The sequence below is a fragment of the Mesoplodon bidens genome (genome assembly GCF_964165515.1).
Source record: "Mesoplodon bidens genome assembly, chromosome: 10".
Classification (NCBI taxonomy): domain Eukaryota; kingdom Metazoa; phylum Chordata; class Mammalia; order Artiodactyla; family Ziphiidae; genus Mesoplodon; species Mesoplodon bidens.
The window spans coordinates 35,470,869-35,489,205 of NC_138172.1; the positions used below are offsets into that span (position 1 = coordinate 35,470,869).

General features: G+C 48.9%; 1 protein-coding gene across 1 annotated transcript in view; it reads right to left on the bottom strand.

Annotated features, from left to right (window-relative positions):
* Positions 1–18,337, bottom strand: part of CACNA1D (calcium voltage-gated channel subunit alpha1 D) — a 321,901-nt gene that overhangs the window by 18,488 nt on the left and 285,076 nt on the right. Inside the window, exons 34-39 of the mRNA XM_081245584.1 lie at positions 17,387–17,546; positions 16,698–16,825; positions 16,463–16,559; positions 12,955–13,057; positions 12,519–12,620; positions 7,574–7,704 (exon numbers count right to left, since the gene is read on the bottom strand). Coding sequence (XP_081101710.1) covers positions 7,574–7,704; positions 12,519–12,620; positions 12,955–13,057; positions 16,463–16,559; positions 16,698–16,825; positions 17,387–17,546 — 721 coding nt within the window. The remainder of the gene's footprint in view (positions 1–7,573; positions 7,705–12,518; positions 12,621–12,954; positions 13,058–16,462; positions 16,560–16,697; positions 16,826–17,386; positions 17,547–18,337) is intronic.

Below are 18,337 nucleotides of genomic sequence, written 5' to 3' on the forward strand. Positions count from 1 at the left end.
ATATTCTGCGTTTTAAAAATCTCTGCTTTAATTCCTAATGTAGTAAATATTGATACATAAGGGTCCTCAATAATTCTTAAGAGCATAAAAGGTTCCTGAGACCAAAAAGTTGTAGAACTTGATGATAACCCGCCCTCAGACAGGCAACACCATCTTTTCCTGGAGCTGGGCTCTTCCCCCATCCAGGATTCCTGTGATTTCCCCTGACCTTTCTCTACTTTGGGAAGAAACATCCTTCTCATGGCTTCTCTGAGTTAGCCTTTGGCATGGGTTGCCTTCACTGTGCCTTAGAATGATGTGCCCTCCCATCACCCCAAACAGCCACCTCTCTCAGGGCTACAGTGTGCCAGGGAGAACTAATTTGTACAGGTAGCTACCCAACCAAGGAACCGTGAGTGTTCGCAAGCTCCTGCCTGTGGATAACCAAATCGTGATACGTTTGGGCTAAAGAGGGCTACTAGGTGGGTGTTAGTCAATTACACGCCACAGTAATTAAGACCTTCTGCGATGACATCATGTAACTTTCCTTATTTTCAGTAATTCTATCGTCTCAAAGACTTTTGAAAATAATAATTACTATTCTTAGAGAGGAACGATCGCCTGCCTTTAAGAGTAGAGAATCCAGTACCCAATAATCCTGTGGATCAACTGAAGTTTTAATTAGGTCACACCATAGAATAAGCTATTGAAGAAGAGCCTGAGGCCCGATCCTACATCTGTGTCCCTATGATGGATTCTGGCCTGCATTGTGTCTTCCATCCAGGAGCTTAAGAGTTTAGCACCATGGATTCTGGTGTTGGGCACCGAGTTTGCTGAGTCTGTCAATCTGACATATTAAACTTGACTTGTCTCTTACAACTTTTCTACGTTTAAAGCTACTCTTCTTTTAAGGTCCTAGGGAAAAGGACAGAGGTATCTGCAGTTTGACTGTGAACCAGGTTCCAGGGAAGCCTTGTTTCCCTTTCGAGCGAGGCGGGAGGTAGCCCCGACAACTTCTGGCTGTCCTTTACCAATTGGTCTCAGCCACCAGCCACCACCAGGCCCGTCACTCAGCACACAGCCAGGCCCACGTTGGGCAAGATTCTCACGTTCCATTTAGACCGTTCCATAAATCCTACCTAGACAGTTACTGTTTTCCAGTTTCTAATTTGGAAGGACTGTGCAGAAAGGCATGTGGAGACACCAGCCACATGGATTGCTTAGAGCTGTTCTGCTGAGGCTCTGGTGTATAGAGACTTAGATCTAGAAGCCAGATGGTCACTGTGGGCCTCTGAGATGGGGTGACACAGACAGGGGGCGGGGGTGAGCACATACGCTCCCTTTAGTATTTAATAAATGACATCAGAGTTGGTCAGGGACAGAGGGATCGTTTGTGACAGTGGATAAACACCTTACCTGTGCCCATAGAGCTGACCAGCTTCTTTTTCAGGGATGATACACCACATACCTAATAACTGGTTTATCCCGGGCACTACCCGGTCAGAGCAGAGGTGGGCCTTCGGACCAGAATAGGCTCCCAGAGGTCCCTGCTACACCAGGCATTCGCCCTTTAGTTACTGAATCACAGAGGGGTTTGGTGCAGGGCTGGGATGTTAGCAGGGGGTGAGGACACTCAAAGTGCTGGGGGCCACAGCTATCAACTAGCAGGTACAGCTGTGCTTCAACATTTTCACAGGGGTCACCCCCATGCCCACGTCACCACCCATGGTGCTGTGTGAAGGGGTCAACCCTGTTCTCTGGCCCCACGGACTCTGCTGTGAGAATCCAGAAAACCCACCACGAGCTCCTAGACTTAAGACAGTCTGCACACATGGGAACAGAATCGGGGGCCAGGCCTGTTTCCCAAGTGGAACAAAGGTCACAGCACAGAAGACATCCTGGAGCACACCTCCAGGCTGGGAGGGACCCTCTCAGTCATGCATAGGACGGGCCTGGGGGACTTCTGCTAGCACCACTCTTCCCACTGGCTACACGGCTCCCCCACCCTGCCTGGCTGTGGATGAGCACAGCCAGGAGCCGGGCTTCCCCACATCCTGGGCCTCTCCACGCCCTGCACACACGCACACATGCACGCAGCCTCCAGTCTGCACAGACCAGGGCTTGTAACCCTTCTCTTCTCTAGACATTTCAGGAACTTCAAGGTTTTGCACTAAGGTTACTTTTGAATACCTCTGGGTATCTTGGGCTCAGCATCAGGTGTACTGACTCCTCAACTACTGCTTGGAATCAGCTGAGAATTTCAGAGGCGACCCCCCCCCGCCCCCGGAAGCAACTTCTTGTGCAAAAAAATCTACTTTTTGTAAGATGTGAGAAAACAACCTGAAGAGTTACTTCTGTTTACATCTTTATGCATTTCCTAGATATCTCAAAAAGGGGAGAATTCTCTTTCTCGATGGATCACTACAGAACAGAGAAGAGGTCAAAGAAAAACAAGAATTTCTTAAAGTTCTGGTAGTAAACAGGCATATGATATTATTATTGTTGTAGTCTTAATAATAAGCAATTATACGTTCAAAGTGCTTTACAATCACTTAGCTATTCCTCACAACAGCCCTGTGAGGTAGGTCGACATTATTACCCCCATTTTACAGATGGGGAAACTGAGGCACAGAGAGGTTAAGTGTCTTGCCCAAGGTCACACAGCAAGTGAACGCTGGAACTGGGACTAGAACCCAGGTTCCCTGACTCCCAGTGTCCTTGAAACTGGACCACACTGCTTCCAAAGAGGCATCCCCAGACTGGCTTTGAATTAAAGACGGACAATGTCGGATGAGGTTTGGGTGTGGTGGTATTTCCCGCGGACGCGTTAAGATGGAACCTGAGGTGTCGCCTGGGTTGGTTTGGGCATGCAGGTGTATGTGTTAGTTTAAATGGGGGTGTCTGAGCTTCCTGTCCTGTCCACATCTCCCTGCATCCTGCACTGGTCACTGCAGAGAGCGGAGCTGGATGGTCAGGAGGTCATGATGGACTGGCATATATAAAAGGAACTTTGTCAGCCCAGTGCCAAGGGGCCTGCCAGTCTTTGGTAGTTCAGGTAAACTAGGGATGCAGGACTTTGGAATGGAGTCAGCTGCCCACCTTACGCAGGTCTGTTTAATCTTTTTATTAATTTTTTTTTTTTTACTGGCCAGCATCAGGAAGTTGTGTTCATTTCATTTCTCTGTGGAGCGGCTGCCCCCCTCCTTTGCTCTCTCTCACTCTTTCCCTTTCTCTGAGTCTCTGCTTGGAAGGGAAAACTGTTAAGCCTTGCTCGTTCCCTTTCATGAAAAGGAGCCACCACGAGCAGCGTCCGCGACAGGAGACCACGGCTCCGCAGTTGAGCCACGGCCCTGCTTCCACCTTCCGGAGGAGTGCTTTGCTTGGAAGGGGTCTCTCTGGGGCCTTGGGTTTGCTTTTTCCTGCATTTCTCCCGAAATGCTGTTTCAGTAGAAATAAGCCCACTTGAGACTTTTCCCTTTCAAGGCCTTAGCCACAAACGCCTTCCGACTAACGAGCTTGGTGCTGTAGCTCAGGCAGAAAATTCTAAAGCATCCGTTCAAGCATCTGAAACAAATGAATCAGCCAGTGAAATCTCATCTGTTAGCATCTGTTCTTCTCTTAGATTAAAAAAGAAAAAAAAAAGCCTTTTTATGGCTTTAGACGGAACCATGCTTTTAAAAAAAAGACAAAAAATCTTGCTCATTTTTAGACTGAGGTGACTAGATAACAGGTGTGGGATATTCTACAGGTTCAATGTTTGTGGAATATCCCATTTTCCTTTATCTTTATGCCCGAGCCTCTCCGAGGGGGCCACATCAGGGACTGAGAGTCATTTGATTCCGGTCCACCACCCACATTTCTCCTGGGCCACCTACACCATCACCTGCCAGCTGGGGCTCAGGCTTCCACATTATAAAACCTAACCACCTAATTCTTTGCAAGCCGGAAATGACGGTCTCCTCCTTAAACCCAACTTCCAAACAGGTAAGGGAAAAAAAAAAAAAAAGAAAGAAAAGAAAAATCTATTCCTCTCAAGTCCTCCTGTCCTGAAGATGGGCAGACTCCCATCTGGGATGAGTGGGGAACAGTCTCCCCTCAGTCCACCCGCGTGTCTTTTGCAAAAAGGAAATCCTCGAACGTTGAAAGAAAAAGAAATGAACAAAACTTTCCCCACTCTGGGATCTTTTTTCTTTTTCTAATCCTTGAAATACTGGACTAATTAGTGTCTGTATATTGCAGTCCTCATCTGGAAGATCTGATGAGGCATTACTATTTGCTGGGAAGGGGACAGCATTTTTGTGGCTGCAGAGCTGTGTTCCTTTATTTACTTGCTCCTTGGGGAAATTTGCAGGTCACTGGGATGCAGCAACAATGGATGAAGAGCAAAGGCTGAGTCAAACTAAAGTGAATATGGCATGTAGGGGATGAGTGAGAGAAGAAAAAAAAAAAAGCCTGATGCAGCTTCTCTCTGATTCCCTCTGGAGAGGGGCTGGAGAGAAGGCTGGCTTTAATGATGAAGATGGATGGACGGATGGAAACTGCACACTCATTCAGACCACAGAGGCCAGAGGACACCAGGTGCCAAGCTCCTACCCACACGTGGATCCAGGAGCTCCTCAAGCCACCCCCCTTCATGTAGAAGGGGCCCTGCAGTTGGTCTGAACAGAGGGAGACCAGATGGAGCCCACAGAGTTGATAACCAGAGTGCATCTGTGTGCCCTCCGAAACCATTCCAATGCGGGCGGCGGGGGGACAGAGAACGTGGACCAGCTCTGATCCTGCTCAGACAGACTGCACCCTATGCAGCACAAGCACGCACTGGCCTAGGTCTTGACTCCTGTGCTCACCTGACACCCACACTCCATTTTTCATTAGTAATTGGGCTTTCAGACTCCCGGCACCCCTGGCACAGGGAGATGCAACTCATCCCACTTCTGGACAGGCCGTGCCCACCTTGGGGAGCTTTCCTGAGGATCTGTGTACTTATCCTAGCGCCACGGTTGATCCATTTCTCCTCCCACCGCCATCTGACCCCGCTTCCCTAACTGCCGCATCGTCATGTAATATTTCCTCAATGCAGAAAGGAAGTGCCTCGTCGTGCTAATTAAATGTAGAGTGACAAATCACATTTGAAGCCCTTTCTAGAGCACAGGAAGCCAAAAATGTAATGAGAACTATCCTTCACGGAAACAAAAATTTTCTGTTTTTAATGTTTGCTGCAGAATCAAATGCATTTTCAGAATGTATCTGTCAAGATTATGAACACAACTTAATTTACTAGGCTGGGTACTCAACATAAATTATAGTCACAGCCTCAACTCCCAATGGAACCGTGTGGAAATGTGTTGATATTGGCATCTAACTGGAGATATTTTAATTTCACCAAGGAAAGGAAAATTCTATAAACAATGAAATGAAAAAATGTCCAGGGGAAAAACATTATTGTGACACAATGTAACAGAGTCTTTTTAACCCACCATGTATACATGTAGCTTCAGCATCACTTGAACTTTCAACTTAAACTCTCAGTGAAACCCACCCATGAAATGTGATTATTAATTACGTAGCCATGTGTTGTTGTTCGGGTTTTTAAAACATCCAAACACTATATCCAGCCACCAGAGCAAGCACTGAAGCCATCTAATTGGGAAGCCTTGGGGACTCAGTAAAAGTATAACCCTGTATCCAGATGGTCATCATATATGCCTTCCACAGAAAACAGAAGGGTCTCAGCACAACGCTACCTTGGTTACTGTAAATTACGACACAGCCATCCATGAAAGAGTATGTTTCCCCCTCCAGAAAAGTCATCAAGCCGCAAGAACTAGAATCTGAGAACAGCAAGCAGTTCCCTACAAGGAGGGGATCACGACACTCTGGAATTTGGCCCCCTGGTCCTCCAGGCCCAGAGCTGCTTTAGGGAAGAGCCTGCAGAAGCATGATTATCACTCCCTGCCCTTGCACCCAGTTTGGCCACGCCGCCCTCTAGAAAGTATGGACCAGACCTGTTCAAAGTTTGCAAACACATCTTTTCAGTTTGCTTCTCTCTAAGTCTACTTGTGAGCTGTGATCAGGAGAAAGGCTGTCACTTGTAAACTGGATGGGTCAGAGGTGAAAGCCTTATTCAAATTCTGCAGGCTGAGATGGCAATCAGCTATTCAAGCCTGTGATTCACTGAACTCCCTCTAGGAGATGTGATCAGAGGAAGAAAGATCAGAAATTGTCTTTGGTCAGATTCAGCATCCATCCTTCCCCACCCCACCCCCCAGCGCTGTCTGGGCAGAGCCCAGGTTGCATCATGAATCAACAGGTCACTGTCACACAAGGTCATCTCCTAACCCGCCATATGCACACACCCCACCCCACTTCCTTCACGCATTCATTGTCATTCATGTTCATTCTCTCTCAGGGAGATCACAGACAAGCCTTCACTTTGGTAATTACCATCACTGAGAACACAAGACAATGCAGGGCATTTTCCCCCAGAAAAAAAGCAAAAGACTATTCCATGTTGAACCTTACCCATACCAACAAGGCCCAGTTTAAGACAAATGGTGATAACAGGGACATAAAAGGCAAAAGTTCTTTATCTTATGCATAATGGACTCAACATGCTCCGGACAGCAGAGATGACAGGGCTTTTGATTAATTTGCACAGTTGTTTCTGACAGCTTGCCAACCTCTGTAGTTCCATTCTTGTAGTCCTTAGCATCTTTTCCTCATTCCTTCTCCACTCTGCTTTCTCAGTCAGAGCACTCACAGGCTTCCCTTCCTAGCCCCTCTTCATGCACGTCTCCACTGGGACTCCCTTTCCCCACACACCTGCTTCCCACCAGGGCTTTGGGCTTACCTAGGATTCTACACCCTTGAATGCATGGACCCTAGTTAGAACCAGAGGTTCCTGAAACCACATCCCCCCGCCAGGTGCCCGGGCGGGTGACGGGACCAGAGGCTGGCTGGGTCGAGAGAGAACAGCATTTGCACAGCAAGCCTCACGGCCATCAGGAGACAACACGCAGAGACAGACACACCGCACGCGCGCGCACACGCACGCACGCACACACACACACACACACACACGCACACATGCACTAGGAGGTGATGGATGTTACTGAGATGGACCAAAAACCAACAAGCAGTGGGGTAAGAAACAAACAGAAACAAAACAAAGCACTTGCGTTCAGATGGAAAGCTGTTTCGTGGGCGGCTAGGGCCCAAGCCCGAGGCTGGGGGAAGGTGGGTGCCTGCTTGGGAGGACGCTGCCTTTGGAGAAGCCTGGGGGAGACAAGGCATGAGGGCAGCTCTGGCTCCCCTCCCGCCAGGGATGTGCCTCGGCCACTGTCCTGGGGGCCCTGCCCCACGGGCTGGGCCACAGTGGACGCGGATGCAGGGGCACGCCAGAGAAAGCGGGGGGGGGAGGCACTTACCTGGTGGCCCAGAAATGGCTAGTCCACATTTGGGGGAGTGTGCAGTATCTCAGTTTAAACAAAATCCTGGTGGTACTGCTCAACCATGAATAGTCAGCTCTCTAGTATTTCAAATAAGCTCATAAAATCGTTAGTGAAAAAGAGAAAAAGACAAAACAACAATTCACCTGTAGGGCAATTGTGCTGTTCTTCGCGGGGTATTTTCCCACCAGTCCTTGTTCTTTCCGTTTCTTGAATTTCCTAAAGTAGTCCTGTATCAGGAAAGTGGCATAGAACTTCCCCACGGTTACCTCATCATCTAAACGGAGAGACCAGACAGAGCTCTCCCGAATCAGCATATTTGCAGCAAGAGCCTAAACACTCACTTCTGGCTGGGGCTGGGGGCTAGGGGCAGGGCAAGACGGGGCACGAGGCACTGAGCTCTCGCTTAGGACACGGGAGACTAAATCTAGCGAAAAGCAAGGTTGTGCAAAGCAGTTAAGGCTCAAAATTAGAGTCAGTTAAATAAACTGATGCTCAAAATTGCAGAAAATAATACACTTGTCATGAGTTTAATAGAGCAGCATATTAGTAACACTATGAAGTGCCGTCTTGGTTACTGATTCAAAATAAAAACTACAAAACAAAAAAAGCCTTCATGGGTCATATTTTCACCCCTGCGCATAGGGATTTGCATGTGTAATTACCACGAATGCCCAGGACAATTAACCATCCAAATCCCAATGCCTGGAGATAAAGATAGAGACCTCAGAAAGGTGACAGACAGGCTTGGAAGGAGAGGACATTTCTGAAAAGTGGCTGCAGACCCAGATTTTCATGTGCCCCCTTAATTCTCTGCCAATAGCCTCCACATGTCATTTCTTGGTTTGTAATTCAGAACTGCTTGTTTTCGATACTGCAAGTGACAGCTCCAACTAACCTCAAAGTTGAGCTGACTTATTTCTGCTTTGTTCAGAAACAACCCCATCGTGTGTGGCTGGGGAGCTGGAACTCTGCCGAGCGTGATTAAAGGTGATGCATGAGGCAGAATAGGGGCTCTGGCTGTCTCCTGGGAAACCATCCTGGCAGTGCCCGTGTGCCCAGGAGTCTCCACAAGGCCTGCTCACCCCCACATCTGTCCAGGGCCCCCGGGGGTTACTGACCACGGTTCGCAGAGGCTGGGAGGTAGGAACGGCTGCTGCCCTCAGGCTTTAGCACAGTTCTACTTGTGGCCAGGCTGCTCTCGCAACTTACGTGCCATCTTGGGTAAGGGGCTCGGACTCTCTGGGCTCGCGTTCTCACCCGTAAACAGGCCTAAGCCTCTCTGAGGAGAAGCTGTGAGGATTACGGGAGAAGAGGCCAGTAGAACACTCTGGGTGGTCCTAAGTGCCGGGGATGGGGGATGGTGAGCCATCAGAGTCACCATTATTTTACAACCCGCCAACAGTGGCATCCACTGAAATGGATCATAGAGCATGACGGGGTGGGGGACACTGGGACCCTCCTGGGTGGGGTGTATTCTGTGGCCGTGAGGGGGGTACCCCCGTCTGGACACTGCTGGGCCATCCTGGGCTTCCCGCGGCCCCCAACTTCCTTGTCAGAAGCTACTCAGTGTTACTGTGTGAGAAGATGCCTGGCGGTGGTCAGCCTTGAGGAGTGTGTTGCATTCCTTCTAAACCCAAGCCCGGCAAGTCTGGGAACGGTGTAGGGGCCACCAAAGTGAACCTAGGGCTTTGGGTAGATGTGAAACCAGGTCCCTCATCAGTCTCGGGCTGGTCCAAATGGTCTAACAACGCACTGTCCAGAGGCAGGAAGGCGACAGGGGAGTGGATAGAGGTTCCATGACTTGCCCCAGGCCAGGTGAGTTGGGATGTGGGACCCCTGGGCCTGGGCTCTCCTTCTTTACCCCACCACCTCCCTGCTCCACCACAAGGGCCACCTGCTCCTTTGGGGCCGCCTCTCCTAGAGTACAAGTCTACCTCCCCACTGGGCCACATGGCAGGAGGTGGACCGACTGCAGCCTGAGAATCCCAGGGGCAGCCAGCCTCTGCCGGCCAGGGTTTCCACTCTTCTCTGTGGGCTCCCAAGAAAAACACTGGCTGTACTCACAGAAGGCCCACCTCATCCCATGCTGGGATGCTTCCAGCAAAAGCAGGCCTAACCTTTCTCTCCCTTCCACCTGGATGGTGCTAACCTAGAGGGGCCAAGGGGGCTCCTGTGGGAGGGTCTTGGCTCTTCCTGGCCCAGAACCTGGGGGGCGGTGTACTCAGTGAAGAGGGCAGATCAGGTTTCTGCCCAAGGGGCAGCTCCAGGGCAGAGGTGCCCACCTAGGGCTCTACAGGGCAGGCCTCTCAAGGGTCACTTGGCCTTTTGCACTGAGATGCTGAGCTATTGAAACTGGGCCCAGGAAGAGTCTTAAGAACAGGGAAAGTCAAAGCTACAGCAGGTCAGAAAAGGAAGGAAGAGGAGTAAGTGCAGTGAGGCCGTCTGGGCTCAGGACGGCAGAGAGCAACGGGGTCGGCCCCGAGTGCTTCTCAGGGCAAAAGAGCCAAAGATCCAGGTCCGGGGCGAAGGCCCAAAGACAAAGAAGAGCCCCTGGGAGGAGGAGGGACTTCTAAAGGAGGGGGGAAGATCCATAAAATGGCAGGAGACTAGAGTAGAGGTGAGAACACGAGCAAGAGCCAGGTGGGAAATGAGACAGCTCAGCAGAGAGGCTGTCACCGTGGCCAAAGGCGCCGCGAGAGCCCGGAATTCTGGCCTGGGTTCCAGGCTCGTTCTTGAGTATTGCCTCATCAAGCTCGTGATGACCTCGGCGGGGAGTGGGGCTCACATCACCCCTGTGCTGGCAAAGCCTTCTAAGGTGGGCACCTACTCTGCTCTGTCACCAGGGCTGTAAGGGGCCCCCGAGTGACCCACATCAACCAGTCACAGGTGCAGGGCTGGCCTGGCTCAGTTTTCTGCCCTCTGACCAAGTTACAGTGGGCGGGACACCGAGCCCCTCAGCCGTGGGAGCTACCCGTCCGCTGGCCCAGAGGGTCGTAAATATGCTCTCCTTTTCTAAGTGCCCCACAGTGTGGGAAAGGCTGGGACCCAGTGGTAAAAGAGGAAAAACAAAGAGGCAAGGGGTGAATGCAGATGCTACAACCCTGTGCAGCAACTCAACCAGAGTCTGTCCACCAAAGCCTGAAGTTACCACCTATGGAAGTTCAGTGACGAGAGCACTTATTTGAGATTCAACCTGGATAAGCTCCAGCACATCCACAACCCATGCCATGGAACTTCTGGAGTGTTCCATGCCTTATTGAGGCACTGTTTTTGTTCCAGGTTTCTCAGTGGTCTTACTGCCATTTTGGAAGAGATTAACCCTTGTCATCCTAACTCCCCAATCCATGCTAAGAAATAACAGAGAGAAAACCAGGGCCCGCTATTGGACCAAGAAAGCGGAAGACTATGTAGCCTTCGTGAGAAGGCCAGTAGGGCTAAAAGCTGATCAGTTTTTCCAAGGAAGGGAGCCAAATTCTGGACTTTTTTTCTGGTGAAATGAAAAGAAAGGAAGTTTCACAGTAATGCGAATGACTCTCTCCAGGCGAGCCTTGCCAGGATGGGCGCTGATGTGAGAGAGACTGGGCTGTAATGAGGCTGGCGTTTCAAGAGAGACGGGAGGTGCGGGTACCATTAAGGCAGGTCCCCCTGGACAGGTGGAGCCCGCTACTCTGAAGCATGCGTCTGCATCGTGAGAAACATGTAGGGGAATACAACTGGCAAGAGATAACTCCGATTCCATGCCACCACCCTAAAACAGAATTGCTTCAGAATATTCTGAAAGACTGAGACTTGAAAGGAATGGAGGCTGCAGAAAAAGCTCAAGCACATTGTTACAACGACTGGAAAAAGCAATTCGTCTCAGCCATGCGAGCACCTGGGTGTGCAGCTAAAAAGAAAAGAACGAAAACCAAAGGTTCGTTTTAAGCGTGCAGTATCCGTTCTCCTGTGGAGAGCCAGGGTTCTCTCTCTAGGCGGGAGTTTTCATTTTGGTTTTGTTCTTTCAGTGTTTTGTTTTGCACACTATCCCTTTATCATTTCTTTGTGGGCCATCTTTCCCAGCTTTGAGCCGGTGGCCCTGCCAGCTCTGGGTGGCTCCCTCCAGCCACGAAAAAGCTCATCCTGCTTCTGGATTCATGCCGGAGAGCGGAGCTGGCCAGCATGCTGCTCTCTCTGCCCCCGAGAGCCAGAGGTTGTCACCTTCTCAAAAGGAGAGGCCACCGTCCTGGCTCAGCTTCTGGACCTGAGCCAGCCCAATCTGGAGGATGCAGGAGCAGTGACACTATAAAATTTCAGTTGGTTACAAAACACAGCAAACACTTCTAACGTGCCCAGGGCTAGGGGGTAAAGTGCGGGCATGTTGGCACCGAGCAAACGGATCCTGCACCTTTAAAACTGGAAAATAAAAGTCAAAACACAATCACCTCCACTTGTAAGTCCATGTAAACTTAGACAAAAATGGAAATACAGTATCTGTATTATATATATATATATATATATATATATATGTATTATATATATATGTATATAAATCTGAGAAAAGTTTAGTCAGTTATTTTATGATAACAAAAGGAAATAAGCATGCCTGTTAGTTCCGTCTCTAAATTCTAAACAAAGGGATGTTTTTGGTAATTATGGTAGCAGATCCAGTCTTAAGAACATTTCAAAAACACCATTTTCTGAAAGCTTTTTTTTTTGTGTGAGAAGTTTTCAACAGTATGTTGAAGGACATAGGAAAACTAGTTTTAAACACTTCATTTTGGGCAAAAAAAAAAAAACCCAAACAAAAATAGGCTTTTGGTTTTGAGGCAGCAAGTTTGTTCTCCTAACATTAATTCCTCTACCCACAAGAGAACCCCGGCTTCAACCATGTGGGTCTTGATTTCCTTCTCACTGAAGCCTCTCCTTTGCCTGCAGTGGTCTTCATGTTACCCCCAAATCATTACACCAATGGCTGAAGGGCCTTTAGCTGTTGGCCTCAATGTTCTGGCTGGTACCTTAAGCATCCTGCAAACACGCTGGGCTTCCTAGAGACTAGCATTGAAACCAATGTGCTGGTCAAGAACTACTTAGGAAATAAATTGCACTGACCACCAGCTGGAGGGACAACTTGGTCAAGTAGTTTCATGCTGGTTTTCTTCCAGATTTTCTTGATCACAGCTCGGAGCTCCTCATTAGCTTGTTCTAGGTTCCCTGAATTCAAAAAGCAAGAGGGGGGAACAAGCCTTGTTTCTTTTGCCCAGCAATGCCTCTCTGTTCTCACTGGGGCTGCTGGTGGCCCGAGTCACCTCTCAACCTTCTCGGATAAGGTGAAGCACGGAGGGAGGGGAGAAGGGTTGAGGGAAGCAGGTCCAGCCAGTGGGGCCAGCACAGATGTTCGCATTTCACATACCGCCCCATCCCCTGGGCAGCGGGGTGTCCTCTCCCTGCCCCGCCTTTGACAAGAAGAGGCCCAGATGGGAATCAAGGTGGGATACAGCCTCCCCTTCCTCTTCTCCCACCTGTCCTGCTTCCAGGGAGGGCTCACCTTCCGTCTTGATTTTAAGAGCCGTTCGGACCAAAGCAAACAGAGTTGCATTAAACATGACTGTCCCATCACTGTTGAGCGGCATGTTCATGGCAACTAGTCTCTGTAAACAGAAAGAAAAGTCCCTTAATAGAACGCAAACGAATGATGACAGCTGCAGCCCTTTTCCTCGTTTGTTCTCTGTTTATCCCTCATCTCCTTTCTAATCAACCCTCGATTCAACTCAACAGCCATGTGGGGGGGCATCTACTATCTGAGGAGCTCTGAGCTGACAAAGATCAAAGCTTGAGTCATGAAGCGCAAACGCGGGCACTCAGAAGATGCATTTTGTTTGTTTTTTAGACTCGCTACTGTTCATGCATTCCTCTCCCTTTCTCATTAACTGGCTCTCCCTGTGTCTTGGGGTCAGGCCTCCATTCTGGGCACATCCTTAAGGCTGTTTGGGGGTAAAGTGATGTACCAGGTATGATGAGCCAGGCACAGAGCCTGGGACCAAGGTCCTCAACCAACAGGGTTGATTACTTTTCCTAACGCAGGGAGTGTCCTTCAAGGACCCTGCCCTGGTGAGACCACTGTGGAGTGTTTTGTACAAGTCCACGCGGTTCTACGAGTCCAGTGTTCGGTCTTTCAGAGCTGGATCCCCACATCCTGCTTCTCTTTTCTCTCTCTTCGCCCCTGTAACACCACCACTGAGAGTTGGAGAGGACCTGGGTGAGTGAAACTCTCTGTGGCCCCAGTTACTGCAGATGCCATGCCCACAGCAAAGGGCTGTGCAAGGGTTAAAGGAGCTCACAGACACTTAAGACTCCAGCCAGGTGCCTGGCACATGGTAAGTGCTAAATAAGTGGTCCTTAGAACTTCTAATAGTTTCAAATTTCTTACTTTTGGCTGACAAGGTGTCCCAAGAGAAAGATTTTAAAACACTTTTCCTCCTCCCTATTAATGGACTGGAGTCTTGTGTACACATGATTCGTCCCACCTAAATTCCTAGTCCTAGGAGAGCCTGCACAGTCACTTGCTTTTCCTGGCAAGTTCCTGAATCAGCAAAATGGACTACTTTGTGCCTGAAGGACACGTAGATCCTTTACATAAAAGGGTCTGGAAATGCAAACACCAAATAACAGCCATGAGCCAGAACCCATCTTGTTCTTGGAAACAGAAAAGAGGCTGATACTGGGAAATTTATGGGAAAAAAATCAACGTCTGTGGCTTATTCTCTGCCTACATCCAGAGTCCAGGATGAGGAGAAGCAAAGACTCGGGCAAGGACCCCAAGGACTTGCCAACTGGACTTCCAGCCCAGGGAACAATGAGTTTTGGCTCAGATTTCTCTGAAAGCCTGAAATACATTGTAGACTCCACTCTTCACTGTGGGTTCTGTCTAGAGCCAGCCCAGCATCCCTTTGGGGGTAGGGTGAACCCCTGACCCCGAATCCCCTCATATCTGTGGGAAGAGGGGACCAGTTGTTGCACAGACTGGCTGGATTTCTATAGGGTAGAGTTTCAACAGGCAAATCTTGCATCTCTCCTTTAAAAAGGGGGATCCTTTTCTATTGCTACAGCTGACTCAAGGTGGTTCGATGTGAGTTCTACGAAAGGAAAACAAATCTCGATGAGAGCTCGCAGAGAGCATGGTCTGATGTGAAAACTTCAGGAATGGGGTGAGATGGTGACAGGGATAGAGTAGGATAATTAAATAGATATAGCTTAAAAATCCCACTACGGGGGGACTTCCCTGGTGGTCCAGTGGTTAAGAACCTGCTTTCCAATGCAGGGGATGTGGGTTTGATCCCTGGTCGGGGAACCAAGATCCCACATGCAACAGGCCAACTAAGCCCGTGCACTGCAACTACTGAGCCCGTGCGTTCCGGAGCCTGTGCACTGCAACTACTGAGCCCACGCGCCACAACTAGAGAAGACCACACGCTGCAACAGAGAGCCCACACACCGCAACGAAAGATCCCGCATGCCACAATGAAGACCCGACGCAACCAAATAAATTAATCCAAAAAAAAATCCCACTAGGGGATTAAAGTCAGAAAGGGAATTCTAAGGGACTTTGGGAGACTGTTTAAGCAGTGGGAGACAACTCAAGAAAAGAATCCAGTAACCAAGCAACAATCTACGTATGTAGTTAAAGTACAAGACAACAGATATGAGATCTGGATCTTGTTGTATGAAGTCAGGGAATTAATGGTCCTTGAAGAGCTGCATTCCTGTGTGTAGCCAAGACAGGAATATAGATGAAAGGGGAAAGAAACTAGGTGAAAGGGGACATTATACCAAAACCTGAGATGAACTACCATGTTTTAGTATATGTTACCACCCTTTTGCTAATATACATATCATGTAAAGAGCGCGGTGACAGTCCTGGTTAGACCATCAAGGGTTAAAAGAGGAATTAAGGATACAAGCCTTGACATCTAGCCAAAAATGAGGAAGAAGGCGATCTTCTCCCCTACCCCATTTTTCTTTGATTATAAAAATGCAGCCCTCTTTGTTCTCGGGGTTGCGCTCCCTTGCCTGCCCGCTTGTATCTCTCACAAGCATCCTATGCTAAGAAACTCACTCTTTGCCGGCCACTTTGCCTCATGCTGTATTCTTTCTGCATCGAGGCAAAAGAACCTGAGTTTCAGTAAGTCCTGACACCAGGTGAGTGGTTTTAACTAAGAGACAGTGGGTTCAAGTCCCCTCCTAAGTCAGGAGTTGTGGGTTCAAGTCTCAATCTGAGGTGCAGACGGGTTCGAGTCCCGTCCGAGGAGGAGTGCGGTTTCAGCAGGAGATCTGAATCCATTCCCGAGACGCCACCGCCGGATGCACACGAGGGGCACGTCACTGTGTGCACCATCACACGAGCTAGGAAATGTCCAGGCCACCATTCTACTCCCTAAGTAGATCCCTAAGCCATCCCCTCCTCTCCACGCCCACTTCCCTCTGGCTCTCGGTACTTCACAGTGAGATAATGCAACAGCTCTCCTGGGTGTTCTCCTGTCCCTAGTTCACTTCTCCATTGCCAAGAGTCAACCTTCTAGAACGGACGTCTCCTCCTGTTTCTTCCATGAGACTCAGCGTAGCACAGAAGGCTCCTCGCAGCTACACTCAGCCTGGGCCTGAGGCCTTCTGCCACCTCCTCTTGCGTTCCAGCCACACCGACTCCCCAGTCTCTTGCCTCCACGTCCGGGCTCCCTGGGCTCCCTTTCTGCAATGCCCTTCCCCCTCTGACAAACTCCTACTTCTCTCCTGCTGGACCTGATGCAAATGTCACCATCCCCTCCTTCTACCCAGTGACAAATTACACAATTCCCTTCCTATTCTTATTGTTGGCTGACAGGGTGACCTGAGAGTTACACAGCTGAGAACTCCTCAAGGACAGCAGCCATGTGTCATTCATCTCGGCAGCTCCAGTGCCTGACAGCAGGCTCCACAGAACATCACTTAGTAAGGGTTTGTTGACTAAAGCAGGGAGTCCCTGCAAGAGAGGCCGTCAGGGATGCCAATAGGACACTTACCTTGCAGGCTACCCTGTGTGGACACAATTTCCCAAACCCCAGGGGGGGCTGGATGCGGCGGAGCAGAGTGACCACGTCCAGGTGCTTGATTCTTCCCCTGGAGACAAAGTACGGCATGAGGTGCAGGGCAGCACCAGCAGGCCTGGGCTTTCAGTCCATCCCACCTTCCACAGAAAAGCACACCCAATGTCCAGAAACAGCCCACACAAGCCAGATGGAATTCTTTTCAACCTACTTTGCCTCGGGGTCATATTCGGACCATATTCTTTTGAATTCGTCTAAATGGTGAGGCCCCAGAATAGACCAGTCCCGGGTCAGATAATCGAAATTGTCCATGATGACAGCCACAAACAGGTTGATGATCTGTAAAAGCCAATCGAGAGGGAGTTTCAGCTGTAGTGGGATGAGCTGGGTTCAACCCTAGTGAGTGCTTCCTAATTATAAGGGTCACAAGACATTTGGACCCATTTCTCCTAGTGAGGTTGAAAATCTTTCATTCTGGAGACCGTTTAAGAAACTTCTAGCTTTCCAAAATGGTCTGGGTATAGGCCCAGGGGAGGGCAGGGGGGAATGTCCTGTCTGACCTTTTGAAACACACTGCAGTGTTGTAATTTGCCACCAAATAACTCACTCTCCTAAGTCACTACTATGTGCAGTGGCTTCGAGATTTTTATAAAGGAACCAGCAGCCCTAAGAAGCTGGGGTGGTGAAGCCAGTTAGCGAGCACCCAACCCCTGCTCACACCAAAGCTTCTAGTAACACAGGCCTCGCTCAACAAAACCTCGACGGCCCAGTGGAGTCTAGACTGCTTGTCAGCATAAAATACCCCACAGCTATTTGATGGGGCAACGTCATTGGTCTGAATCCCACATGCTACATGAATATGTGTCCATTGGTGGTGGGGTGGCTATTCTGATCACTTACCAGAAATGCGCAGAGCATGTAAAAAGTGATGAAATAAACAATGGCAAAGTTGCTCCCACAGGTGTACTCCTCCCCGGGGCTGTAATCGGACTCGGGGTCACAGAGCTTTCCCGGGAGGCAGGCCAGCATGATTTCCTGCCAGGCCTCCCCCGTCGCACACCTTTTTTAGATCAAGCAAAGAAACAAAGAAGGCATTTGAGGCTTAGATCTTTAAGAAATTTTAAGAAAAAAAAATTTTTTTTTAATTAGACCAAAACCTAAGTACTTTGGGGGGAAAGCCAGTTTGATTTAGTGAAAATTCCTACACTGAAATTCCTACCTATTTTCAAATGCAACTTACATCGGTAAGGGAGGCCCTGTTGCAACTCCCTTTGATTTATATCAGTCACCTGATACAAGCATATCAATTCTTTTTGTATAAAGCGATGTTTGTTTTGTTGTCTTCTCTCCTTTAAACACTTATGTTACAATTTTTAAACGATTATTTTTAATGACCTAACATCTGACAACTTGATTAGATCCCCATTTGATTCTGTGGAAAGCAAAGAACTGGAAACTATCTAACTTACAAAGAACTTGCTCTCCAGTCATTAGGACTTGCTTGTATGGTTTCTAGAAAGTTCTCTCATTTTAAGGCGCTTTGTTTACAAAGCTATTAAATGGAGTTAAAAACAATCCCATGAAGTTTGAAATTGCACATCTCAGGATGCTCCCCACTGACTGTGCAAAAGGCCTCTACATTCCTGCTAAATTTTCATTTTCCCGGTTGTTTAAGCACACACGCCCATGTGTAAGCATACACCCCATACCTTCTCAGGCGGCTCAGTAGACCTGCTCCCTCCCAAGTGGAAAACCTTAAGCCAATCACAATGGGAATGACCAAAAGCCTGCAAAATTCCTCTGTGACTAAAATGCTACCGTGTCTGTTTAATAGTACAAAACCAACAAATA